Raw genomic sequence first — 27,145 nt, 5'->3', positions numbered from 1 at the left:
CCCCGCGCTTCCGGCAACACGCCGCCCCGCCGCCGCATAAATAGCGCGGAGCGGAGCGGCGCGGTGCCCGCAGTCGCGGCACTCACAGCATCGCTGTGCTCCGCTCCCGGCTCGGGTTCCGCCGCCGCCGTTCCTGATCTCGGTCCCGACTTCGGTCCCGCTCCGTGCCGCCGCCATGCCGTTCCTGGGGCAGGACTGGCGCTCCCCCGGGCAGAGCTGGGTGAAGACGGCCGACGGCTGGACGCGCTTCCTCGATGAAAAGAGCGGCGGCTACGTCGGCGACATCAGCAGGTACCGGCGGCGGCTCGGGCTCGGTCCCGCTCCCCGTCCCCGGCGGTGCCGCCAGGGGGCGCCGCGGTGCGGTCGTGCGCTGCCAGGGGGCCGGGGTCGGTGGGCGGCGGTGAGGGAGATGGACGGCGGCGCCTCGCCTCGTCCCTTGGCCGGGGCGGCCTGAGCCGCGGGCGGGGGGGCTCCCGGGCTCCGTGGGCCGGTGGCGGCAGCGGGGGGGTGTCGCTGTGCGGGCCTGCCGGTAACCCCGGGCCTTGGCGTCGCTGAGGCGGCCGGGCCTGCCGGCGGAGGGGCTCGGTGGCTCTCCCCCGGGCCTGCTCTAAACCCAAAACGGGTCGTCTTCAGCCCCGGCGGGGTCCCGGGGCGGCTGGGCACGGAGGCGGCTATCCCTCCCTAGGCGGCCGGACCGTCCCTACGGCTGTGGGATGGGGTGGAAAAGCGTGGAAAAGGTGAAAATGGTCGCTGCCCCACGGCCTGGGCCGTGTGCCCTCGGGGAGCATCGCTGAGCGGCTCCTGGGGGGCCCCGGAGGTGTTTCCCCCCCTCCTCCCACAACAACCCTTCCTCGGGCTTCCCGGCTGGAGAAGGCTGATGCGTCTGAAGCCATAAATCTTCCCCAGGCCATGAGTAATGTACCTTGTGTGCAGCTTGACTCATCTGGCTGCAAAACATCAACAAAAGCCCCAAGATGGTGAAGCACCGTGGAGCTGCGTTGCTGTGGGCAGGAAGCCTTTGCAGCAGTGTGGGTGTAATGGTCTCTGGCCAGATCGCTCCTGTCAAAACCAAACTTTTCTTGCAGAGCTGTATCTTGCTTTCAGCTGTGTGCAGTCAGGTTTGGGCTTGCTGGGGGCTGAGGGATGGGTCAGGAGTGTCCGTGGCAAAAGGACTTGGAGCAAACAGGGACTGGCTGTGAACCACTGCCGAGATGTTATTGTGCAAGGAGGTTCATGGAGTGGGTCTGTATTTCTTGCCCTCTTATGCAAGCTGTGAATAAAAATCAAGTTCAGAATCCAAAACATCTGATTTGTAAATAGGTAGAAAAATGCCTGGCTGGTGGTAGTGTGATTGTGTTGGGAATACTGAGTTTGGCATGGGTTTGTACATCCCTTTTCCCATTAAAAAGCAAGGAGGTGACATACTGGCCCTGCACTGAGGTCCTTGCAGTGCCAGGTCCTGGTGCCCAACTGTTCAACCTGTCAAGATGCTGTGGAGAAGTGTGTGGAAACCTGGCAGTACATAAACAGGGGAATAATCTGCCTCCTGTACTGGAATTCGTCCACTGCTGTTGTTATGAAGGTTTCAGATTACAGAGTCATTCAGTAGGAAGTCAACAGTCAAGGGTGTTCTGTTGACATGTAAGATTTAAAGCAGATCTGTCTTGTGCTCTTGGGCTTGGATTCCCCCACTGCATGGGGCATGTGAACCTGGGCTGTTACTGATTTTGTTGCAACCCTGATAAAATATGAGCTTGAACATCTCAAAACTGCTTCTTCCTTGCTGCCATACTCTGTTCTCTGGTTTTGGTCCCCTCAGTGGAAAGCTGTGTGGATGGGGGAAATGTGCAGCTGAGATGTTCTGCTCTCAGGTTTAGGTTCTTCTGAGCCAGCTCCAGCTGGTAGAAGTGTCTGGTCCCCTGAGCTGTTGTTGCTGTGAATATTGTCCACCTGCGTTGCTGCTGCTGTTCCCCTGCTGCTCTGGTGCCCTGTGAGGGGGGACTTGGAGGAGGAAGGGGGAGCTGAGGCTTGTGGTGTCCTAAAGCTGGGGGAGATTTCCTCCACTTCTGGGGCTGTGTGCAGGTGCCAAAGCAGAACCCATCTGGAGCCTGCTGGAGGGGGTCTGGGTCCTTCATGGCTGAAACTCTGCCTTGGTCACTTGACTTGTGTGTGTGCTGGTGGTGTGGCTGTGCTGACAGACAGCAAACCTCCCTCTCCTGGCTGTGGGCCTGGTCTGGTGATCCTGCTTATCAGCAGGGGGAAACAAGGAGCCTTGTCCTGCCGGTTTTGTTCTTTTGCAGGAGCCTGTTCTGAATGGCTGTAGGAGCTGTGAGGTGGTATGGTGCTCACATTTTTTTTTTGAGGCTAAACAGTGTAAACACGAGGTCTGTAGAGGAAGCAGCCTGGCTGTGTAAGGGTCCTCTTGGCTGTCGCAGAGGAAGCTTGCCCAGTGCTGTGAGCAGCGGCATGTTTCAGCACCTGCCAGAGCTCCGTGGGTGTCCCAGACCAGCGCTGCCACGGCAGCTGAGTGGTCCAGCGAGGGGCCTGGGACCCTTCTCTGAATTTAGACCTGCAGGTAGCCATCTCCCATCCCTTGCGAGCTGCTAGAGCAGTGGGGGTAGCTGTCCTTCGTTCTCCTGGATGCATTGCCTGTCTTCTCCCCAGCACCTGCGAGGCATCCCTGCTGCTCTGGGCAGCATGCTGTGTGCAGGGGGGCCTCTGAGAGCTCCTGCTGGGTGCTGCCTTCCTCTGCCACCCCCAGGGATCTGTGCCGCAGGGCTGTGGTTGCCCAGGGGCTTCTCAGTTTCACATTGCTGCTTGGATCTGCTGATTTGCAGGTCTGCAGAATGTGGAGATGTTGCTGCATAGCCTCTTTACAGATAGTCTTTCATTGCCCTCAAAGAAAATAAGGGGTTATAGCTCCCTTCACTAATATTATGGTTCCAGCAGAGCTCCAACAAATGCAGAAGATGGGCAGTCTTGGACAAGAGATCCTAGCTGTTAATTTGTACAGTCACTACTGTGTGGGGTTTGGAAAACCAGCAGCCAAGTCTCAACCTCAGCTGAGCTTTTCCTGTAAGCTTGAAAGAATGTTTTGTAGGGACTTTTTGTTAATAAATATTTTGAGGGCATGTATATGTCCTCAGAGATGTCTAAATATGTCCTTCTACAGAAGTCTGGCTCAGAGGAATCTACCACCTACAGTAGGAGGGTATGGTGTTACTTAAAGATAGAAACAGGTTAAAGGGAGGAAAAGAATACTGCCCAGCAGTGTCCCAGCACTAACTGTGCAATCTGTATTACCTGCTCCTGTCTGTTAGCTAGCACAGAAATGAGGCACCAGGGCCTTATTTAAGAATACCATTACTGGATGCAAAAACTGCATGCAGACTTCTCGAGAGCAGCCTGCAAGGAGGCAGCTTTGGAGCTCACAATGAAAACCTGTGTATTTTCTCTCCTTGCAGGAAACATAGTGCTCAGCAGACTGCAGAAATAAACAGAATCCTTGCTTTGTGTCATTCACAGCTTTTGTAAAAAGGATGATCACAACAAAGAGAATCTCTTCAACAGTCTGAACTATGATGTTGCTGCCAAGAAGAGAAAAAAAGATCTGCTGAATAACAAAGCCAAGATTCAATGTAAGATGTCTATTTGGGCTCTTTTATTTAAAAGTTGCTGCAGGAGAATGGAAAAAGCTTCATATCTATGGTTTTTGCACAGTGCGTGAGGAGTCTTCCAGAGTGTCTCAAAGGGCTTTGTGCCCATGTTTGACCTAAGTAGAGAACTTGGATGCAGTTTAATGTGAAGATTTATGCCCGTTAGTAATCCCTGCTCTGAGGAGTTGTGCTTGTTGTGTTCAAATTTTTGTCATTTGTGTTTGTCAGGAGGGTAATTTTTTCCTATGGTACATTCAGATGAACCAGTTCCAGTTTTTTTCCCCCTGTAGACTTCCTTCTGCACAACAGGCTAAATTTATTCTTCCTTCCATATGCATGTTGAGTACTAATCTACATCACTGGAGGCTACAAGCCTGAATGTGAGCTTTGATCCTATCTCCGTGCACAGAGTGCATGAAAAATGAGATTTCAGCTTGCTCAAAACAATGGAAGGTTTGAAATCTTTCTGTCCGCACAGCGAGCAGCTGGGGTCTCCCATGGTGCACTGTGGGAGGACTCAGGGGAGCCTGCAGGGACAGCAAGGGCTGTGTTGGTCTGATTGCAAGATAGGTACTGGAGTTGGATGTGAAGGCTACAAATGTCAACATACACGGAGGAAATGAGTTACAATTCCCACACTACTATTAGCTCATTGTGCATCCCCCAGGACTTTGGAAACTGATGCCAAAATCAGGCCCCTCTGTGCATTTGGGTCTCTGAACAAACAAATGTTACTATGACAGTTTTTGGCTGGATTCTGCTGTGACCTACTACTTAAAAGGGCCTGATGCAGGGTCTGCATGCCTGTAAGACTGGGTTTGTCCTTGGGCTCACAGTACCAGGCAGGAGTACCATCGCTGCAACCTTAGGTGAAAAAAGACTCTGGGAGCACAATATTTCCTTTAAGTAAAGGAGTCTAGGAGGATGGGGAGAAGAACTTTTCTTACACTAGCTGTTGAATTTCTGGTGTGTGGTGGAAGAAGGGTCAAAAGCCCATGTGAGAATGGGGTGGAAGAAGGATTGAGCAGCATAACTGCTGTTACAATAAGGACTCTTCTGCAAACCAAGTTAGCAGCATGTAGTGGGTACAGAGAAGCTATTTTGGGGAGTGGATGGGACAACTCCCATTTCTGAGGGCAGGGAAGGGCAATTAGAAATAGGAAAATTTTGGTCCCAAATAGGTTTTTCTTTTTTAGCAAATAAGCTGCAAGCATAAGCATGCTCCTCTGAGCCTGACCTCACTGCTAAAAGCTGTCTCCCACATGCCTGGTGTCTTATGACATTTTTGTTCAACTTCAAATTTGACATTCAATCCCCAGCCTGTAACCAAGGTAATGAATAGTTAATAAAATCAATAACAACAAAACCTGGCTGTCAGCCACACTTACTGTCTGGGACCAAAGAAGAGGAGGTGCTATGGTATATCCGTGGCTGGCAGATTAAACATTTACAGTCTTGAGCTGTGTCACTGAAACAGAAGAAGCCCTTTCTAAGGCTCAGGGCCGCAGTCTCAAATGAAGCAATATGGAAACAAAGTGGGTTCAGCAAGATGCTAGTTTTGGTTTCAAGTGTGGTGGTGTAAACACAAAATAACTTCATTTGCACTAAAAGGGCAGTAAGTGTTGTGAGCAGAACAGAGATCCAGCCCTCTGCAAGGTGGAAGATTAACTGAGCAAAATGTGTTGTCCAAACAGATTTCCACCAGGAGAAGTGGATCTATGTTCACAAGGGGAGCACAAAAGAGGTGAGTGCCTCCATAGGTTCTTTGTTCCCTTTTCTACTGGTTTTTTTTTTCCAAGTGGTGGAAGATCCTGTGCTGATGTAAATCAGCAGAAGCTCTTAAGAGATAAGTGGAAGATCTGGCTTGTGGTTGGAATTTCAGTAATTATTTTAAGCCCCAATCAGGGAGCCAGGGCTTGTTGTACAAGGCTTTGTACATGTGTTTAAAATATGACTTGTTTGCTTCCCTCAGTTAAAAAAAACCAGCCATTTGCAGACCAAGCCATAATACTGTTCTTGGCTTTCACCCAGTACAGTCTTAACATGGAAAATCATTGGAATTCATCACAACGGCTTGCTTGCGCTCATGGAGAGAAGCAGCAGTACAAGACTGCTCTGAACTCGCACTATATATTGAACCCTGGGAATGTGTGGCTCATTCTTACCTGTAAATTCATGGGTCATGAGCAGAGCTCAGGTCACTCTTGGGAAACTACTATAATGTACACTGGGCCATGCCCACTCTTGACGTCAGTAAGTGCAGCTCTGTGGGAGACAGGCCTGCCTTCTCTGGCCATGAGCCGGTCCCATGGTTTGTACCCGTTAACTTGCTAAATTGAGTTGCCCTGGGTCACGTCTTCCTCGTGCAGTCTGGACTCATGTCTGCCAAAACATGACCCAGACTGTTTTTTCTTCTCAGCGCCATGGTTACTGCACCTTGGGAGAAGCCTTCAACCGACTTGACTTCTCCAGTGCTATCCTGGACTCCAGGCGATTCAACTACGTTGTGAGGGTGAGTGAAAGGCCAGGGTTTCTTTTGCTGTGATGGTGGTGGAGGCTCTGCACTGAGCACCAGTTGGGTGATGGGAAGCACTGGCAAAGAGAGGTCCAAGCATGCAAGTGGGGGTGTTGGGCTTTGCTGCATGAAGTAGTTGATAGAAGTTGTGTGGATAGATGCCCAAAACCTGCTCTTTGATCTGTTAAAATGGAGAGGGAGGGAGGTGGTGGTAATGTAGAAGATGGGCTGTCCATAGCCTAGCATTCCTACTACTTTCAGTTGAGAAATTCACTTCTGAAACCCAGAAAACAGCTTCTAATTCCTGAGGTCTCAGTTTAGCTTCTAAATGTGATTCCTGTAGCCCCAAAAGGAGCATGGGCTCTCTGCAGGGGCCATAGGGCAGTGGGGACCTCTTGGCACAGGAGGCTCCAGCTCCATGAGGGCTGTGGAACTTTGTCTCCTTTGAAGTGATACAGGAGAGACTCTGGGGAACTGAGCATTTTGGGAATGAGAGGATGGGCTGAATCTCTTGGAGACACTGATCTTAACTTTTCTGTTAATGATCGTGGTTGCTCTTAATCCTGTGTGACTGGCAGCAGTTTCAGTGGGTGAAGCATTTGGTTAGTCCTGACACCATTAGTTGGTAGGAAGGAGCTGTCAGCCCCTGGTTCTCCATGCTCTGGCTTTGCATAACAGATCAGGGCTTCTCTTCTGGCTCTGGGTGGCCAAGGGGGGTGGTAGTGGTCAGGGGAGCTACTACTGTCCTGAGGGCTGTATGTTTATGCACATGTGATCTGCAAATTGATCTCAAATTTCAGAATGCTTATCAAGGTTTGGAATTCAATAAGCTTAAAAAAAAAAATCTGTTATTAACTTGAGGCTGTTTGTAAACAGCTCCTTTTCACATCTCATCAGCAGTTGATCACTGGTGAGGCACCAGCTGTTCAGGTTTTAGGTTCTGGAGCAAGCAGCATTGGTATTGCTTTCCCTTTGAGTCAAATGTCATGAAAAGTGTCTAAGGAAGAAATGATCTGAGCAAGTTCACCTTGGTTTGTTCACCTGTTGTCTAGGTGACAAGGAGCCTGTGAAAACCTCTCACCCTGGGAAGGGTACAGGCATTGGGGGTGATTACCCACCTGCTGTGGAGGAAGAGCACTGGCTGTCATCTGGATGTCCCACTGCAGGGGGGGTGGCAGGGAGTGGGGATGCTGGGGGAGGCAAAGTGCGATACAAGTCCATGGAAACTTGGGCTGTCCTGGCTCTGCTGGTCCTGGGACAACTTGTCTTCCTGCTTGTACAGAGAAGGTGATCACCGGTACTGAGGTACTTGGTGTTTTCTGATACTGGTTATATACAGCCATCTCATCTTTAGGGGAATTATTGTGGAAGGAACAGTTTGTGCCAAGGTTAAAATCCTTTAGACAAATATAAAGGAGGAAAATAAAAACTTGTATTTGGTGCTCCAGAGAATCCTTTGGCAGACTTCCTGTCTTACGACAACGAAGAACTCAAGACCTCAGCTAAGCATGGCCTCCTGTTGTGCTGTGCCACGTGACAGGCTTCTGCTGCTCAGCCCAATGTGATGGGTGACTCGCATGGGACTGCATTGATTGAGCAGAAGTCCCATTAAATCTTTTGAACAGCAAACTCAAATTTCAGTGAAGTTGGCATGGTCTGGTGGGGAGGCTCAGGCTGACCTTCCTCCCCCTTTTTCCCATGAGGACTTCATAAAAGCATCTCAAATCTGCTGTGTATCCAAAATAGCAGTGTTCTGTATGGAAGTTGGCATGCTTCCTTGTTTCTACAAATTACCTTTCTTCTGAGCTTTTAAGAGTAGTTTTCCCCCCAGTAGTTTTAAGGATACAGCACTACTGAGAAGTATGAAGCTTTCTAATTGAGGCTGACTTGTGGTTTGGCAGATTAAAGAAGATATTAAACCTGGTACCACGGATCAAATATAAAACTGACTTCTTAAAATGAAAGGCTTGTATCAGCCAAGTCTCTGGTGGATAGTAGCTCGTAAAATGCCTTATGTGCCAGATTTACTCATGAAAAGCTCTGCCTAGATGTGGATCTTGTTTATGGTCCTTTGCAAATCACAGGCCTCGTAGAGCACACAGATGAGCAATCTGTCACATGGAAAATGCCTTGCATGTTGGCAGGCAAAACACTTTTCCCTTCCCTCCCTCTCCTTGTTCTGTCCAGTTTCACCCGTTGCTCAGGGCATCTGATTAATGTCACACCACTTAGTTCATCAAACAAATGCTTTCCAAGGAGGGCAGCTTAGAGTTGAAGGCTGGGGGAGAATATGAGGATGTCCATAGGGGAAGAAAGGAGAGAAGCAGCTGCAGGCTTGGGATTCTGCTGGCTACACCCAAACTTGCCCTGTAGAGAAATAAGCTATGTCACTGCTGATAGCAAAATGGGCTTTCAGGCTGAACATCAACTTGCCTTTCTCAGCATTCCTTTCTGAATTTCTTGGAACTTAAGTGCTACGGTGTTTTCAGCGCTGATTTTTTTTGTCATACAGAAGTGTCAGCTTCTTAAGATATACCCAAACTAAGTTCTTGATGGTGCACTGATAAAATGGGCGCCTCCAAGTGTGGAGGCTTCTTGCAGGCAAAAATACCTGCAAGAAGCTGGCAGGTATTTTTCATGGGCAACTACCATCAGCTGTAGCCAGTGAGTTCATGTAACTGAAGTGGAAGAAATTCTCCTCCAACATCAATCTTTTCTTGACAGTCTGCTGATGTAGCGCTGGAAGTGCTAAGTATAGGTATTGGTGCCATGACTTGGTCCTTGCTGATCTTTTAAGCTATAGCATCTGCCTACATGTTACAGGACAATGTTCCCTTTTTGGAGCTAGTAACCAAGTGTGTGATTGATGCAGAGGACCCAAACTGTTCTTGGTCTTGAAGCAGTCCTGATTTCTCTGGTTGTACAGATTTAATGAAAAGACTGGAAGCGTTCTGTAAGCATAAGTAATATGAGCAGAGACAAAAGTGCCTGCAGCCCAGAAGTTGTTGGTTCTCCTTCGGGAACACTCTGTTCAGATGACAGTGAGGTTTTGCAGGCTGCTTCCTTCAGAAAGATTTGTCATATGATGGTTGTGTAGTAATGTCTCAAGGGAAGGTGCTGGTTTTGATCATAAAAGCTTAGGTCAGGTTAAGCTGCATGGGCACTGCTCTTCTGGAATAACATGATCTAGATAGTGTGCAGCCTGCTAAAGTAGTCTCTTAAATTTGTTTCTTAAGTTTTTATAGCAGTTAGCTCTGGGAGTCCTGGATTTATGCTGTGCTGAAAGAATACCAGCTTGATGCTGTCTCATGGAGATCTGTCAGCACCTGCACTGTAAATCATTATAACTTGCCTTGCTCTTGCTCTACCTCCCAGCCAAAAGCCAATGTGACATTTCAGCCACAGAAAGTGAAGGGCTGTGAGAGCAAGGGGGAGCTGGAGGAGGAGTTTTTCATTGCAGTATGTTTCTCAAAGCAGTCCAGATGTGAGGAGCCACATGGAGCTTATGGAGGAGCTTATGGATCCCCACAGTGTGCAGTCCAGCTTCCTTATAGCTGCTCTGGGGTATTCAGAGGGGGACTTACACTTCAGTAGTTTGAGACTTCTGATTTTAATCATTACAAAGCATTTCCCTTTTTGAGGCAAGGTTATAACCTCCTGCTCAGTGCAGCAGGCCTGCTGAGGATTTTTTGGCTCTGTGCTGTGGGTTATTTGGGGTATGGATTGCCTGCATGCCCCAGTGTTGAACCAAGACAGTGGCAGAAATCCCATCTGGCTGTAGCAGGTCTAAGCAACACTGTGCACAGCGGTCATGGGTGCAGGGCAGCATGCTTTCATGGCCCTGAGACAGGGGCCCTTGTTCCCTGCCACATGGCACTGTTTTGTTTGCTTGTTTTTTTCCTTGTGCTTATAGAAGGAGGACCTGCTCTGCTCCTAGAGCTAAGTGGCTCATTGCACCAACTGCTTTAGACAACTGCTAGGGAGGTTTGAGCAGGAGCCCCATTGCACTCATGGGGAAGTGAGCAGGTTATTGCCCTGCTGTGGAAGATGCTGCCTCCTGCCAGCTTTGCAGAGCCTCTGGAATAACCCACTGCATCTCTTGCCTTTTCTCCTTGGCTCTTGCAGACCCCCGAGAGCAAACAAAATAGGGGTGAGGTGGTAGGAAGGATTTTCCTGGGGGAAGCTACCAGGTCACCTTTTTTAACTTCCTAAGAGTTAAGAGTGAATTGGGATCCAATGCCCTGTTTTCTGGAGGTGTTGCAGACTTCCCATCTCCAATTAAAATCAGCTGGAATGCAATCACTTAGTGTCTTTGAAAAGCAGGCCTTTTAAAATTGCTCTTAACCTTTCCCTGTGCACTCTCTCCTACCATCTGTCCCTCTTAGCTGAGCGTGGGCTGGACTTAATGCAACTGCATCATAACACACGCTTACAGCTCTCCAGCCTTTTTACCCTACTCAGCATTAATCTGAATTCATCAGTCTGCTTTTAGTCTGTATTATGTACATGGCAACATTGATTTATATTTTTAATAATGCTGTAGACCCCAGTTTGGCAGTCCATTAACTGAGACCATACTCTGGGTCTGTGCCAACACTAAAAGACCCTCAATGTACTGCAGCATGTGGGGCACAGATGAACTGTATTGCTTACCTGTTTTTTGTGTATTACATGAGCACAGAAGAATAAAAAATGTCTTTTGACTTGGAGGGCTAGTCGCTTCAGTCAGCAGTCCCCAGGGAGTGGAGTAGTCCTAGAAGTATCCACAACACAGGATGAAATTCCATATGAAAACTGTGTTTATTGCTGGAGGGGAAGGGAGGTGACACATGATATCTGAGCTGGTTCACTGAATGTAAATTGAACCTTGATAAACACAGACAAGGCAAACTTGAATCTGTTCCTTTGGCTAAATTAATTTTGTACCAATTTAGTGTTCTTCAAGGAACTGAGATTTTTATCCTTGTTCCTCTTACAGAATGGCCCTGGCATCTAGCTCTTAAGATATTGTGTTATGTGATGCTTATCACTGGGTGCATTTTGGCGTTTTTGGTAATGGGCACAACATTGCTAACACCCAGCCTGGAGGAAGCTGTCTCTGTGCCAGTTCCAGAACAGTGCAATCTGGAGACAGCAGTTTATGCACAGAAGAGCTGATCAGGGTGCATGTGTGGCTAATGTACAGATGGAGTCTGGCAAGTTGATTGCTATAATCAAAGGTCAGAAGGCTAAATAGTTTAGTGTAAGCAGAGTATTACATACTACTTCAGGACACTGATTTTTCTTCTTCTTCCTCCAGTATTTCATGAAATTAAGACAAGATCTCTTTTAAAACTTTGCAAACATCTTGCAAACTGCCTTGTTTTTAAGAGCATCTAGTCCTTGTGGTCTCAGTTTAGCTGATATAGCAAGAAAATCCACTGATGCTTGTGCACCAAATACTACTCAACTCTCCTGCATCTCGTTTCCCCCAAATGAGCCAAGAAAACAGGCAGCCTGCCCTTCACAGGAGTTAGTGCAGGTCTCTTTTTCATCTTGTTTTCTTTCGGTCATGCGAGGTGCAAGATATTAATAGAATGTAAACTCAAAGCCATCTGATGATGGTGTTGGCCTGAAAATTAAACGGAAGAAGAGATCGGTCACTCTAGGCGACTTCGCTGCTCCTAACTGGCAGTCACATGCCAGCTCCCGAGATGAGCAGAGCAGGCGAATGACTGCAGTATTACCTCTCTCCTTGAGCTCCCCACTTCATGGCAAGCTGCCGGTGACTTTTTGGATACATTCCTGTCATTCTTATAGCAGGGCAAACAGTTCAGCTCATGACTTACCACGTCTTGTCAAAAGCCATCTTAGTTACTTGACACAAGTAGTTGCACCTTCTCTGGGCTCTCTGTGGTGCCAGCAATGGGATACCGTAGCTGCAGATGATAAAGGATTAATAAGCTAGTCATGTGGTAATGTGTTGATTGATTTGTAGCATAAAAGGTTTTTCCTTTCCTTTCTAAATTAAACCAGAAGGTTATGTACATCCAAAACAAATGGACTTGACACGTGGACAGTCTGTGTATTTATATAATGCTGGGGGAAGGGAAGAAGGCTTGGAAGATCACGGACCACATGTTCTGCAGAGCATGATCCATAGAAAACTTCTACAGCTGTTCTTGCAGTGGTAGAGAGCTGGGGAGGAGAGGGCATCTTCCCTGTGGGAAATGCTACCTTTAGCAACTGCAGCCCAAATTCAGTGTTCGGCTTGTACGTGAGTCAGGTGATCAGTGATGGGAAGCAAATCCTAACAAAGTAAAAGCAAGATCTCTGTTAGGGGAGGTTAACAAATAAACAGGACAAACAGGGAAAGGTGGTTTGGTGTTGCAGCTGTAAGAGCTGAACAGAGAGGAGGAAACCTTGGGGGAATAGGGGTTTGTTGGGGGAGAGGGTTTGTTTTTAATATAGCACTTAACCTTTCTGTCATGGTGACAGTACTCTGACAAAACCCATGCAACCCAGGAGTTTGACGTAAATTGTGGAGTCTGATTCTCATTAATGCCCCATCAATAATATCCCCATCCAAACAGGCATTTGCTCATGTTCCCTAATGACACTGCTTGTTTATGCCCCAGTGAAGGACGGTGACGTCGCCTGTTCGTTGTTCCCTCGGTGTGAATAGAGGCTGTCAGTCTGAGCACTGCTCTGTGGTTTCTCAGCATCTCTGAACCATGAAATCAAGGGGTTTTTTGCACACCCCCCCCGATCATTAGAATGCCTTCCCCCCTTCCCCCCCATCCCTCAATGTGGGTTTAATTATTTGGCCTCTGCTCTCCTCCCCCTTTGCATTAGTTTGCTCTGTTCTGTCTCCCTTTTTTTTCAAGCAGCAAACAAGTCTCTGGACTGTTTTGCTGTGTCATGTGACCAGGAGTCAAGATTAGAAAGGTATCTCTGCTCTAAGGCTTGCAACTTCTATATTTATCCACAGCTGTTGGAGCTGATAGCAAAGTCTCAGCTGACGTCACTGAGTGGCATTGCCCAGAAAAACTACATGAACATTTTGGAAAAAGTGGTGCAGAAAGGTAAGAAGCGGAGACAGTGAGGGGGAGGTGGAGGAGGAGTCTGATTTAATCTGGTGTACTCCGTGTGAACCACATCCTTGAGAACAGTCAGGCAATGCAAGACGGGTGAAGAGGGGCACCACTGTGTTATTTCTGTAGTGCAGTTCCACTTTCCTTTCCCTCAGTGAAGGACTATGGTGAGGGGGGGAAGTGGGAGGAAATATCTGTATTTTGGTAGGTATGTGAGAGGCGGTTCCTTCTTCTCCAACTTTCCTTGCTACCACCCCTTCTGCATCCTACTGAGTTCCTATTTTTGACTGCAGAAGAGATGGCTGCTCCTGCCCCCAGCCTGGCACATCTGCAGTCTCTGCTGCTGCCTTGTTGCCAGTTTGCTGTATCAAGTGCTCCCACTGCTCCGGAGGAAAGGAAAGCTTGAGGGCTGTCTTCACCTGCTGGGGAGGCTGAATTGTGGTTGAGATGTGCAGCTTCCCTCCCCGATGCTTTAGCTCTGGCTGAAGCCTGGGAATTGAGTGCCCTGTTAGTGTGTGTATACGTAATGAGAAAGGAGATCCTGAGCTGTCTCCCTGCACATCAGCTGGGGTAGATGGGGAAGAGGTGCACATAGATAACCTCTCACATGTATCGCAGGGGAAAGCTGGCTGGTTGCCAGTGGCTGGAAATGGGAAGTGCTGCAGAAAGGGCGAGATACCTCATCTGCTTATTCTGGGAGGATCTCTTTCCATCTGCTGTCTAACCTGCTGTGTCTGGCTAATGTTTTAAGTGCTTTCCTTTAAAAAGAAAACCACAGGCTGGCTCTCTTGGCTTGTGAGGTTATAGCAGATAACTTGACTTGCCTGAGAAACATGTAGATTCAGAAAAGGATTTGGGCAGTTCCCATCTTTAACCTTTCCTGTTCCTCCAAAGTCCTTGAAGATCAGCAGAACATCAGGCTAATACGGGAATTGCTGCAGACCCTCTACACATCCCTCTGCACGTTAGTTCAACGGGTTGGCAAGTCTGTCCTGGTTGGAAACATCAACATGTGGGTGCACAGGATGGAGAGTATTCTTCACTGGCAGCAGCAACTGAACAACATTCAGATCACCAGGGTAAGCACAAATCCTGAAAGCTAAAAATAATGTGGCTCCTTCGTGAAACCTTCTCATGTAGCAGCTCTCATTTGGGTGACTGCATCCCACTGTACTCCCAGTAACAAGCACAGTGCTGGGGAAGGATCTGGAGTTGCCAAAATAAGTGGATGCATTCCTAGCATTATTTGTGTCCCTTAAACTCAGTGTACACAACCCAAGATCATGCTTGCTATTGCTGGTCACAGACTGTGGCTTGACTCCTTAATGGCCATGAAGTGCTGCGCGAACAGAACTGGGCAGGAAACTGTCTCCCCCTCTTGAGAATCTTCAGAGATTAGGCCTCAATATGAAAAGTCAACTCTGCCTTTCTCAAACTGAGAAACTGCCTTCAAAACTTGTTTATCAGATAGTTGAGGTTTTTAATTTGTTTAATCTGTAAATTAAATGCAAATTTCCAAATAGCTGCATAACTTCATGCTTCCTGGCTGAAAATATCAATGATTCTTCCAGTAGTCTGGAGCTGCCCGTTCCAGCCGGACGAGTCCTGCTTTCACAACATCTGTGGTTTCAACAGTGTCTGTGGGGATGGGAAAGATGAATTAGCTGATAAATTCCTAACCTGGCTTTGCATGGGAGTCAAACCTGAACTTGCTCCACTTCACAGAATCACAGAAGGGTTGAGGTTGGAAGGGACCTCTGGAGGTCATCTGGTCAAACCCCCCTGCTCAAGCAGGGACACCTACAACCAGTTGCCCAGAACAATGTCTAGATTTTTTTTCCCCACCTCAAATGGGTATGTGCTCCACAAATGCTAAAGCTTTCCCCCAGTGCTGACCTCCGTGTTGGTGTGCCCCGTGTAGTGGGCACTCTCTGGGAGGTCCCAGGGAGTTCAAAGAGCTGCAAAAGCAGCAGTGCCTTATCTGATGGTGGTCTCTGTCCCTCCTGGTGTCCAGCTCTTGGGATGGGCTGCAGCTCCCTTTGCCCTGCAGGGGAAGCACTGCCCTAACTGTAGGGTGGCTGCTGGGGCACAGCAGGTCTGCAAGCTGGGGAGCTGCCCTGTGCCTGGGCCCTGCCAGGGCCAGCTCCAGCCATGCGTCTGCTGCCCTGAGTGCACCATGGGTCAGGAACTACCTCCTGCTCAACTCAGTAGTACAATGTGTTTTTTTCCCTATACTTTAGGCACTCATAAAACCCAGATAAGCATTTCAAATAACTCTGCCTATCCAGACAAAAGTGCCTCAAAATATTGCTTGTGAATGGAACTGCCTTTTATGTATACTTACGCATAGGTTTACAGATGCTTTTTAAAAATAAATAAAATAGATGTCAAGCTTGCAAAAGAAAAAATTCACACCACTGAAGATGACTTCAGGTCAAGCTAGAACAAAACCAGCTGAGTTTAGAGGAAGGAAGAACAAGTGCAGCTCTGTGCAGCCAGTTGCTTGCAGTGCACTGAGTGCTTCTGATGTTTCTGGAGGGGGGGGAAATGTCTTGCAACAGACAAGAGCCAAACCTTTTTAAAAAAAAAACTTGCAAAATATTGAGTGTGTGCTAAAGCTGCTTTAAAAAAACCTCTGTCCAGAAAGTGACAGCACAGTGATCTGCTCTGATCTAATCTGTGTTCTTTCTCCAAAAAAAGTAATGTTTGAAAAGTCCTGGAAAGGAATACTGAGGGAAAAGAAGTAGTAGATAAGTCTTTGGCCCTTACTCAGAAAACCTGTAAGGATTTGCTTGAGTCGCACTGGTTTCTTCAGAAATAAGACATAAGCATAAGCTTTGGGGTTTTTTGACCAAAGAGCCTCTGAGCTTAGTCCTGCCTGTTGCACCCTGGCAAAGCTTTTGTGTAGAGAGAGTGCAGGAGAGTGCAAAAGGCAGGCTGGCAAGGGAGCTCAACAGGAGGTGATCCAAGGCTCCAGTGCATTCTTCCTACTCCAAAATATGACCTCAGTTTGCACTGATGGGCAGGGACACTTGTGGATTGTACCAAGGAAGCATCTACATGTAACCAGGCAGTGCGCTCGCAGCATAACTCTCAGCGTGCAGCGTTAAAGCTGTCATGGGAATAAATACCCTCTGGAGGTGGCAGAGACAGTTCACTCCTGGAGGGGTTGTTTCAGGCCTGTCTTGCTTGTGGAGATGGCCAAAAGTGATGCCTTGGTTGAAGAGGTGTGGTCCTTGCAGGTACCAGGCAGTGCTGCATGGTCCGGGCAGGCTGGTCACTGGGGCACTGAAAGGAGGGTGGGAGCTGTTTGTGTACAGATGTACTTGTGCCCGTGGGGTTTCACATGCAATGGGATGGCTGGAGGTGGGACTTTATGATTAAAAGCAGCCTCATGCGGTGTTCCCCTGCTGATGGCAGTCCGTGTGCTGCTTGTTTGAAACAGTTAATAGCTCTGCCAGTTGCGAGACGGGTGCTGTGACTCCGCTACTTAAAATAGCAGCGTCTCTGTGCGGGGTAAATGATAAACTTGGCACATCTGTCTAACATTGTTTCTTTGTTGGGGCCCAATCCTAAAAGCTGCTGTTTGCCTTAATAAGGCTAGGGCTGGTTTTGGAGCAGCTGGAGCCCGGGTTGTGGTCCTTGCTGATGCTTTGCTCCCATGTGTGCTTTGGATTGCACCCAAGTGCAGGACCCGCTGATCCATTGTGGTCAACTTGTCCTGGAGCTGTGCTGCCATGTGATCTTGCAAAACAGTCCTGGACCCCGTGTAGATCAGGTGACGTATGGGGGGTGAAGGTGGCTTTTTGTTCTTTAGGCTAGGATGTCCTTTAGTGTGGCTGAACAGCCTGGAAAACCATGGCTGCAGCTGATGGGAAAGGGGCAGGTCCTTCAAGTGTTCACAGAGGAAACACTAGCCCTGCCAGCAGTGACCTGGGAGGCCATGTAGGGAGAATCCTGCTGTGGGTACTCATCAGCCACTGCTGTGGTTACAGCAGGATCCTGTGACGCTATAAGCTAAAACACATGTCAGAAGAGCATGAGATTCCCAGCAGTATGTGTAACAGGAGGCTGAACTTGAGAAGTAATGCTAATGTCCCTCATGGTGGAGAGACCTGGGTGGTTAATAGCTGATACCACGATGTAGGCAATGTCCTGTTGTAGTGAAAGCTGGTGGTGGTGCTTCTGGGAGCAGTCTCATAAGTATGGACGTGGGATGGACAAGAAAGAAGGAGGCTTGGACTGCAGCTCTTCTAATGACTGTAATACAAATATATGGCCCCTTCCCTGAGGATATCTCAAACTGTTCTGGGGCAGAAGGTCAAATGTCTCTATGTAAAATGTCTCATTATTCAGAAGAGGGAACTGCTGCTTATTCTCCATGTGAAGAGCAATGCTTAAAAAGCAGTAACTCTACTGCAAGCTTGAATTGCTTGGCTTTTTGGCTTCCTGTGAGCTCAATTTTGTCTGTTTCCTCCAGCCTGCCTTTAAAGGAACCACTTTCACAGACCTGCCATTGTGTTTACAATTGAACATCATGCAGCGACTGAGTGATGGGAGAGACCTGGTTAGCCTCGGTCAGGTGGCTCCTGACCTGCAAGTGCTCAGCGAAGACCGGCTGCTGTGGAAGAAGCTCTGCCAGTATCACTTTACAGACAGACAGGTACAAGGAGGGGTGCAAACTGCCATCAGCTGCTTGTTGTAACCCACTAGCAAGTGAACACACATGGGTAGGACACTTACACACATGGTAGGACATCTCTTGGATCTAAGGGCTGTGTAGCAAGCTGATAATACAGGCTGACATGAGAATGGCTGTGAAGATGATTTATGTAGAAGGTTTTGCATGCCACAGCAATGATTCCTGAAATAGGAGCCGAGGAATTAGTCATACGGTGAACTTCTTCAACCCTAATCCAGGTGGTAACAACTGCAAGTCATGCAGTTGCTCCTCGCCCCACGTGTGCGGGGAAAACGTGCAGGCAAGCTCCAGCAATCACCCTGATGTCCCAGGGACTGACACCCTCACAGAGAATCTCTGTGGATGTGGTCCATGAGTGATGAGTTGTACTCTTGCCCTTTAGAACGAGAAATCCCCTCTGAGCTGTTTTGTGAGTGACAGGACAGAATGTGGAAAACAGCCCTGCTGCTACCCATGTGGTACCTGTGTAAACATCTTTGGCCTTTTGCAGGCTGGTAATCATCTGGGGTCTTCTAAACTTAAAAACAAACAAACAAAAATCCCTTGCTTTGTTTATGGGTGAACGTCTGGAGTGTTTATACCAGACTTCTGTGCTTCAGGGACCACATGCCAGGTTTCTCTGCTGACTTGGCTTTATTTACTCACTCTGGATCTGATTTTGGAAGTGACTCTGGGCAAGTTATTTCTATTAACAAGTAAATTCAAATCAAGTCTCTGTAACTAATGAGCCCTAAAAGAAAGATGGGTGTCTCCCAAGCTAGTGTGATGAATCACTGACTCTAAGGGAGTCAATGAAAAAGCAAAATACTTTAACTTCTGAAACTGTTAAATGCAACTACATTCACTGTCCTGCCAGCCAGAAACAGTGGCTAAAGTAGTATAAAATAGCTCCCAGGATTTCAGGCTTTCATACAGTAATAATCATGAAGTGGGGATAGACCCTGATAATGGTATCTGGTGAGGCTGCTGCCATCAGGAAGCTGGTTATAGCTGGATGTTCAGAGCAGGAGCTTTCTTGGTGTTACAAGGGAACTGTTATGGGACTGGCAAGGGTGACCCTTATGCAAGGGAGAGGAGAATGGCATGAGTTGAAGAGAAAAAAAAAAACCCAAACATTATTTGACCTGCTACAATTTTGATAACTTTCTTCTTTCAGATTCGCAAACGGCTAATCTTATCTGACAAGGGACAGTTGGATTGGAAAAAGATGTACTTCAAGCTCATAAGGTGTTACCCACGGAAGGAGCAGTATGGTGACACACTGCAGCTTTGCAGGCACTGCCACATCCTGTCCTGGAAGGTATGAGGTGGTGGTGGGACAAACTCAAGTGAGGCAGGAGCCATGGGGCACTCAGTGCTTCCTCTGATTGCAGCTAGTTTAGGGTGCTGCAGTTCCTTTGCCTGCATAACCTAGTGTTTTCCTCTATCTTAATCCTCCCTCAACTGCTAAGACCCTTTCTCCTCTGTGCTTCAAAGGTCCCATCTTTTCTACACTGAACAAGAGTAGTGGCCGTCAAGGCCAAGAGGGGAGGGAGATGGGCATACTGTAGGGCTGCCTGCAATAGATCATCTTACACTGCCAGCAACTCCTGCCACCCGTTACATGGAGGTGGAGATCTTGGCAGCAGAATTAGCTGGAAGGAGAGCTGGTGGCTACAAAACAGCCCAGGACAAAAATCTGCTGGCCACTGTGTTGATATCCAAGGCATGTCTCTGGAGTGAAATTCCCGTAGTTGATGGTAGGCTCCAGCCTCTCTTCCCTCAGAAGAGGGGAAAAGAGTGAATTGGATCTTTGCTGGTTTTATTTCCTCTGACTTGCCAGTAGCCCCTAAAATCTGAAGTCCAGTTCTGAGCTGTCTGCTTTGGCAAGAGTTAGAAGTATTATTCTGGGCTCTGCTCTATCTATTTGCAAGCAGGACATCTGGCAGAGGGGCAGCACTAAGTTGGCTAATGCTCTGGCACCCTTTCCACAGTCTCTCTAAATGGAGTTGTTTTCTCCTTTCCCAGGGTACTGATCACCCTTGCACAGCCAACAACCCGGAGACTTGCTCCACCTCTCTTTCACCGCAAGACTTTATCAACTTGTTCAGGTTCTGAACTTGGGTCACCGCAGCTTACGCGATTCTTACAGGACACTTTATGCCACTGAGCTTGGACACTCCATTTGTAAATAGTGTAAATATTCATGTTTGTTTGAAGCTCCTGAGTCAAGGAACAAGAGGATCTCAGATGAAAGGTGAAATTGCTCACTGATGTGCAGCACTTAAGGAATACAGACTTCCGTAGGACTGGTGTATAAATGCAGCATGTTGTACAGAGTCCCTTTTTTATGATCAGAGTACAAGATACAGGGCAAAAAAACTTCATTTTTTGTTTTTTAGAAGTTAAATGAATTTGCCCCACAACCATTTGAGAACTGTTTTGGTTTGTTTCTAACAGAGAAAGCAATATGAGGCTAGGACTGTTGAACTGTTTCTCCATCTGGTTTTATTTAGCATACATATTTATAAATATGACATTTTAAAAATATTTATGAAAAATATCCCTGTGACAAGTTTAATACTTTTATGTTTTTAAAAATGACACATTCTGAAATACTTAGGATAGAACTCTAGCCTACTTGCAAAAGAGAATCGCACCATACCACTTTCTACCTCTAATAGATTGAGTACCTTTCAAACAAAAATCCAGTGTACAATGTGAACTTTTGTATTTTGTACAATGATTTAAAGGGAAATGTTTGTGATAGTAAGCATCTTTTCCTGTATTAATGCTTACCTCTTTACATTAGTTTTCTTGCTCTACTCAGTGCTTGAATGCCTAGATGATAGGCACCATATAAATACCTAAGACTTTACTCCATCCTCTTTTAATTTGTTGGTTTTATGAAAGACTAAGCAAAAGGGAAAAGAGAAGCCACAAGGATGAAGATAATCTAAAAGGGAGGAAGTTCTATTATAGAGAAACAAAGGATTGGATTTAATCTTGCAATGTAAATTTGTATCAACTCCACTAGGTTAATTGCACTGGTTGAAATACCAGGTGAGGTTAGAATCTGTTCCTTCAAGCCCATGTTTTCCTCGTTTTCAAACATATACACTGCTCTGTATTAGCACTGCTGTCAAGAGAATTCAATCATCTTGGAGCTGGTAAAACATATGGAGAACTGGGCTGTTGAACATGGTGAAATGATGTGGTTTTTATTCACTGGAAGACTGGCAGCATCGTGTTTAATTCAGACTACTGGAGTTTAGGGTGATGAGCGAGACAGCGTAAAGAAATTGGTCAGCATTTTCCTAAAAACAGCAGTCAGGACTGGGGTAGGCAAGGGATTTCCAGCATGGCCCTTGATGTCTTTGGTTATTTCTCTGTGCCAAGGAAATGGCAAAGACCTAGCCTAGTCCCTTCTGCTTCCAGTGCTGACCTTCTTTATGGGATCTTCTAATGCTAGCCTAGAGCTAAATTTTCAGTCCTATGGAGTAAGTGGCCAAACTCCTAACTTCACTGTGGCCATGATCTGGCTCACTGTCTCCTCTGTTGCATACAATGCTTCACTTTTCCCTGCGGTGGAGCTAGAAGAATCCAGCTCGTATATAACAATTTGAAAACCTGCTGTGGAAAGTTTTTGCTGTTTGCCAGTAGATTTCCTGTATAGCACTTTCTCTGTGCGTGATATAAGCAGGATGCCTTGGAAGGGTAAATATTTAGTGGGTTGTGTGTGACTACGTACAAAGAATCGTGAGGAAGAGGAGTACTCAGGACAATTCAGGAAGAACTACTTGAGTTAATTATTGTTAAATATTCTGTTCCTTTTTTTACATTTTTATAACTGACTTTCAACACTTTTCTGCAGCTGTTTGTATTTAAAAAAAAAAATTGACAGTATTTGTGTTTTTGCAAACTAAATCACTCTGCATACTCTTGTAAGAGACACAAAAAGGGAAAAAAAGCTGCCTCTAGATGGAGCAGTGAGGAAGGGGGGAGGAAGCCTGGGAAGGAGAAAACCAGGAAAATGCTGACAAGAACTGCCCTCCTGTCTCCCAGCAGCAAACCCAAGCTCTTGTCCAGAGAGCTCTGTGAGCCTGTGCCACCCTTAGCCATGGCCCAGAGCTTGGCACTCTCCAGAGGTGAGGAGACAACACATGCAGGATAGGGAGCTTTGTCTTGGTGTTGATGCCCCATCCATCAGTTTGCCTGCTGGTGGAAAGCATAAGCCTGCTGGTCATATTCACGTCAACTGAAAGTGATTTAAAAGCTGTTACCTTGGAAAAATGAACTTGTGCTTGTTTGGGGGGATGTTTGTGAGCAAGGGAAGCCAGTTTCTGTTTTCATTCCCCCATTGATGGCAGCGGGTAGACAAGGCTGAAATCTGGCTCGGTGAATGAAGACATTAAGGACAGAAACCTGCAAGTGAAGTGAGTGAAGCATTGCCACTGTATTTGGAGATTCTTGTAGTTCCTTTTTCTAGCAGTGAGAGGACCCATGCCCCTCGGCATCTTCTGTTTCCAGCTCTAACTTGGGGTTGGTTTATTTTGTAGTCTTACCTCTGCCACCCATAGTGAGCCAACCTGTTGTGATGGGGAGGCAAAGGTATGAGTGGTATGAAATGCTGGGGGGGTTCTACCTAGTCTGAGTCCATGCTTAGCAAATGACACACATCCACTGTGAGATTGTGACACTGGGTGAATTTTAAGCTCAGGTTTGAATCTGGCCTAGTGCATTCCCTACACAGCAAGACAGAAAATCCCGGTGTTCAGCTGCAATTTGGGAATGTCTTGGCTCTAGCCATTGCCTCTATCAGCCCTTCGCAGGTCTTGAACGAGGAGTGTATTCTGTGTCCTCTGCCCAGAGAGCATGGGTCATGCTGACAACATACTTAATGTGCAGCTGAGGCTCCTATTTATAAAACTTACTTCAATTAGTGGTTTTTTGATTTCTTAGCACTGTGTAGATCTTAAAGGGTCAAAGTGCTGCAGATGATTCATTAATACATGCAGACACTTGTGTGTTGCTCGGGCAGAGTCCTGGGCTATTGCTGTCAGTGTCCAAAGCAGAAGAAAACCAAGCAACTACTGTACTGGAGAATAAAATGGACTAAACAAAGAAACAGAATAAGCCTCATTCAGTTACTGCCTTAGTCATTACCCTCCTGCTGCAGCAGCTGTCAAATAAGACCTTGATCTCTTTGGGAGACTCATTCTTTCTCAGGTGGCTGGTACAGGGAGGTATTATGGTGAATTCAATACTCCTCTATTGTATTTTAAATGAAATGCTGTTGCATCCAAATACCTTAGCCTAACCACTTATAAACAAAGTGATCAGAATTTTAGCAGTGCAAAGGCATCTGTTTGGCTGAGGATGGCAGAGTAACAAAACTGACAGTGATAACGGGGGCTTCCAGGCAGGATGGTGTAAGGCTGCTTTCATGCAAAAAGAACCTCTTTATTTTAGGACAATTGTGGCAAAGCTGTTGTGGAGGGAGAACAGGCTTTTACTTGTATTTTGGAAATAGAATGTTCTTTTCAAACGGCATTTCACCTTCCAGTTAGTTGATGCATTCCCATTAGACATGCATCAGTTCTTATACTAGGAAAGGAGGGGTTTTTGCTCTCTTTGGGGTTTTCTCCTGCCAGCATATCCAGAGAAGTCTCACTATCTTCAGAGGATGTGTTAACCAGTGCAACAGTGTAGAACATGGTGCTGTGAAGAGGAAACATAGGTCTGTGCAGGGGAGGAGGCTTAGGAAGGGAGAGATGCCAGAGATGCTTGTTTCTGCTTTCTAGAAGATGCAGGTATTTGGAGTTTGTTTTAATGTGATAGCCACTTCAAGAGGCACAATTTCAGCTGTACATACCTTAAGCCATTTATACTAACTATGGTATGGTAAAGTTTGATCATAAAAATGTGTGCACCTCCTCTTAGATTGTTTGGGTTGCTTTTTTTAATTGTGAGTTTCTAGATCCTTTTATTTTGTAAAGTGATTAGGAAAACTTGTATTGCTCTGAAGACATGGCTTTGTATGTAAACATTTAATTGCACCCTGCCACTTTCTGTATATGGGAATATCTTTTTTATTATTTTTCTTTGCCCTCAGGTTTTGAACTGTTTGTGTTCCCATTTCTGTTTGACTTCAATTACTCTTGCGAAGCTATCACCTTCTAGAACATATGCAGGTACTAAACCAGCTTTTCCTGCCCAGAAAATTCCTTGGCCCTTAGTAGCTAAAATTTGATTTAGAGCAGGAACATTTCAAATGCTGTTATGTAGCTAATAAATCAGATGTGCTGTTTCATGCTTATCTCCTGCTCGGTACAGCAAACCAGCATTGTCCTCTGGGGTTGTTCTTACAAACCTGTTGCACAGCATCCCCATAGTTCAGCACCTTGCCAAAAAGACACAGCTTTAAATTAAAATGCCACTCTTCCTAGGCTGGCCTGTTTGCAAAAACATAGACCCCATGGAGCTGATGGCTGATCAGGTTGATAAAGACTCCCTGTTACAAGTTTGGGACTCTGGTGTTCTGCTTGTGCTGCTTTTCTCAGCTCATTGCTTATAATGATGCTTGTTAAAGGCATCTCCAGTGATCTCCATCTTCCTCCAGTGATTTTGTTGGTAGCAAATTGGCTTTGCGGGATCTGGCCCTAGGGAGAACAAATCCATCTTGTCCTTGACACATACAGTCTCTAGTATATTACCTCGAACACCGGAGAGATTCCCCCTCCATTGGCCAAGCATTGCTGCTTCTCCTCCTGGGAGGGCAACTGAGGGTGGAACTCGCATTTCTTTAGCCATCGTGTGCTGTGCAGAATGCTAACAGGCCTGCTACCAAGAGAACATTTTAATTTGAAATAGCAAATACGCTTATCTTTAGGAACTAATCTACAGTAATTATAAATACCTACTTATATATGGAAGAGAGCGTGTGTTCTGTTTTGTTTTTCCTTAAAGTTGTAACTAGAGATGATATGAAGTGAAAGGCATCCCTTGTATAATAAGACTTCTGTTTAATATTACTGTGTGGTTAAAATCCTTCCATTATAAATTTGCACACTTTTTTCTTCTTCCCTTGCATGTTAAACTGATTTTCACAGCTGTTCTGTGCAGACAGTAATGTATTTTTGTAAAACATTTTTGACACTGAATTGCAATAAATGTTCAAACAATGTGAACCATGGAGCTGGTTGTCTCATTGCTTCCAAGCTGGTGATCTCAGCCTTGAGCTTCTGGTGACTGTAAGCAGAGACTCTTCTGCAGGAACATCCAGAACTTGGGTTGTCGTAGCAGTAGGTACATGGAGAAATACCCAGGATAGAGCTGTTGTTTCATTGTACCCAAAGGAACATGAGGTGAATGGAGCCCTCACTTCCAGCAAAAACATATGCTTATGTGGAGCTTGTGCTGGTGAATCTGTATTCTTCCCAAAGCATGGGGTGATTTTTGCCCCAAAAGAGATCACTAGTGTTCACACTGGTCTGATAGCTTCAACTCCAACTTGTGGTTTATGGAAATGTTTTTTCTGGATGTGTTATCCAAGTGACTTAGATTTTTATCTTTTTTCAGTTATAATTACATCTGGTTAGTCAGGACTGCAACAGTTTGACCTGGGCTGCTCCTCAGAGGCAATGTGAGTAGGAGCCCACTGAAGGGACTCCCAGTGAATTGGGGAAAAGCAGTTGGAAAGGCAAATGAAATGTCTCTCAGGCTGGAACAGGAGAAGTTACCTTGGTAAAACAGGATGACTTGCCTCATGAAAGCTATGCCAGCTATGAAAATAAGTATAAAATGCAGATTATTTTTTTCTAATTCCATTTGCCCTGTCAAGTAAGGTATGTTTAAGTTGTTTCATAAGTCTCTCTGTAGTTATGCTGTGCCTCAGGAGTATAGTTAGAGGGTTGCACCCCCAGACACAAGTCTCTGGAAACATGGGACAGTCTACAAGGTTACCAGAGCCTTTTCCACAAGGGGCAAGAAAGCTGTTGTTAAAATACATTTCTTACTCAAACTTTCTTGAAAGTACTCAATTCTACTTATTTTAATAGACTAAATCCTTTAAGGGGAATACTTGATCTCTTCAGGAACGCGTTGTCACACAGTGAGGTCTGTCTATAATCCTTACCATTCTTACGGTATTGCCACTAATGCCTCCACCCTTTTAAGAGTGCTCAGGGATGGATGGTGAGGCAGCCTGAAGCATGGATGAGGTCCTGCCTTGGTCAGTGATAACGCATCACCCTCTACACTTCCTTGAAGTGCCCTCACTGTCTGTCTTAGTGCCTTATAAAGAAGTAGAGTTTAGGCAAAAAGCATTTTGTAAACTACCTGTGCAACAAATATTAAGATTATGACTCAGCTTTGCCCCAACTTTCCCTAATCCTCAGCTCTGCTTCTCTGCTTTACAAGGGATGTGGAGTGAACCCCAGTCAATCACAGAGGGGGTTGCTTTATTTGTGACAAAACTTGAGCTGCTCCTGTCATCAGAACTGTAGAAATGGGAGAGTGCTGTTTTCTAACAGGCTCTATAAATAACTTGTGTGGGTTCAAAGGCCTTCCCTAAGCTGGAAAGACACCAGTTCACCCCTCGCCATTCTTGATGCATAGTATACTGTGCTTTTTAGTAGAAAACAAACAAACAAACTAATGTCTTTTTAATATGTTTTCCTTGGATCGTTTTGGTCCCGGTCAGAACAGGCCTTGAGCATGGGCGGCAACACCCGCAGGTTTTGCGGCCGAGGTGGCTGGTCCGGCCTGGGGCCCCCGGGGTGCTGCTGCTTTCATCTGACTGCTGAAACGGGTGGCGGGACAGGAAAGACACCCACTCCCAGCTTCACAGGATAAATAAACAAACAACCCTGCGGGGTTTGTGTTTATAGATGGAGAAACGCAGTCAGCGCAGGAAACGCAAGTTCCTCCTCTTCATGGCACACCATGAATTTTGACTTATTTTAACAGGGCTTTTGAGCGTTGAGTTAAAAATATGTGCCTACAAGAATAAGCTTATTTGTGAAGTACATAAAAAAAATGATGTCTCTGTGGGTAATCTTTGATGGGAATGGTGTGTGTGACAAACTGTCAGCAACGGCCTAGAAGCCTCCTTGCTCCCTGCCTGTGCCCAGGGCTGGGCTGGGTTTTGTTTTCTCCTTGCTTTTCCTCCACAGGCAAAACTCACCCTTTTGTAAGGGGTTTAGCTCATGTTATGGGC

At 46.5% G+C, this 27,145-nt stretch overlaps 1 protein-coding gene across 2 annotated transcripts; it reads left to right on the top strand.

Annotated features, from left to right (window-relative positions):
* Positions 1-23,049, top strand: FBXO32 (F-box protein 32). Of its 2 annotated transcripts, XM_075495230.1 has the most exons (9): positions 4-291; positions 3,526-3,638; positions 5,351-5,400; positions 6,076-6,168; positions 13,142-13,235; positions 14,139-14,323; positions 17,725-17,907; positions 19,103-19,246; positions 19,954-23,049. In XM_075495230.1, exons 1-9 carry the CDS (start codon positions 176-178, stop codon positions 20,041-20,043), a joined length of 1,068 nt encoding a protein of 355 aa, XP_075351345.1. In that variant the 5' UTR covers positions 4-175; the 3' UTR covers positions 20,044-23,049. The 2 variants fall into 2 exon arrangements, with proteins under 2 accessions (XP_075351346.1, XP_075351345.1); XM_075495231.1 differs by lacking the exons at positions 13,142-13,235; positions 14,139-14,323 and having other exon boundaries at positions 1-291.
* Positions 23,050-27,145: the final 4,096 nt, after the last annotated feature.

Source organism: Mycteria americana, chromosome 2, assembly GCF_035582795.1.
Source record: "Mycteria americana isolate JAX WOST 10 ecotype Jacksonville Zoo and Gardens chromosome 2, USCA_MyAme_1.0, whole genome shotgun sequence".
NCBI lineage: Eukaryota > Metazoa > Chordata > Aves > Ciconiiformes > Ciconiidae > Mycteria > Mycteria americana.
Note: the sequence above shows the minus strand (reverse complement) of the source record. Positions and strands in the feature narration are given on the sequence as shown.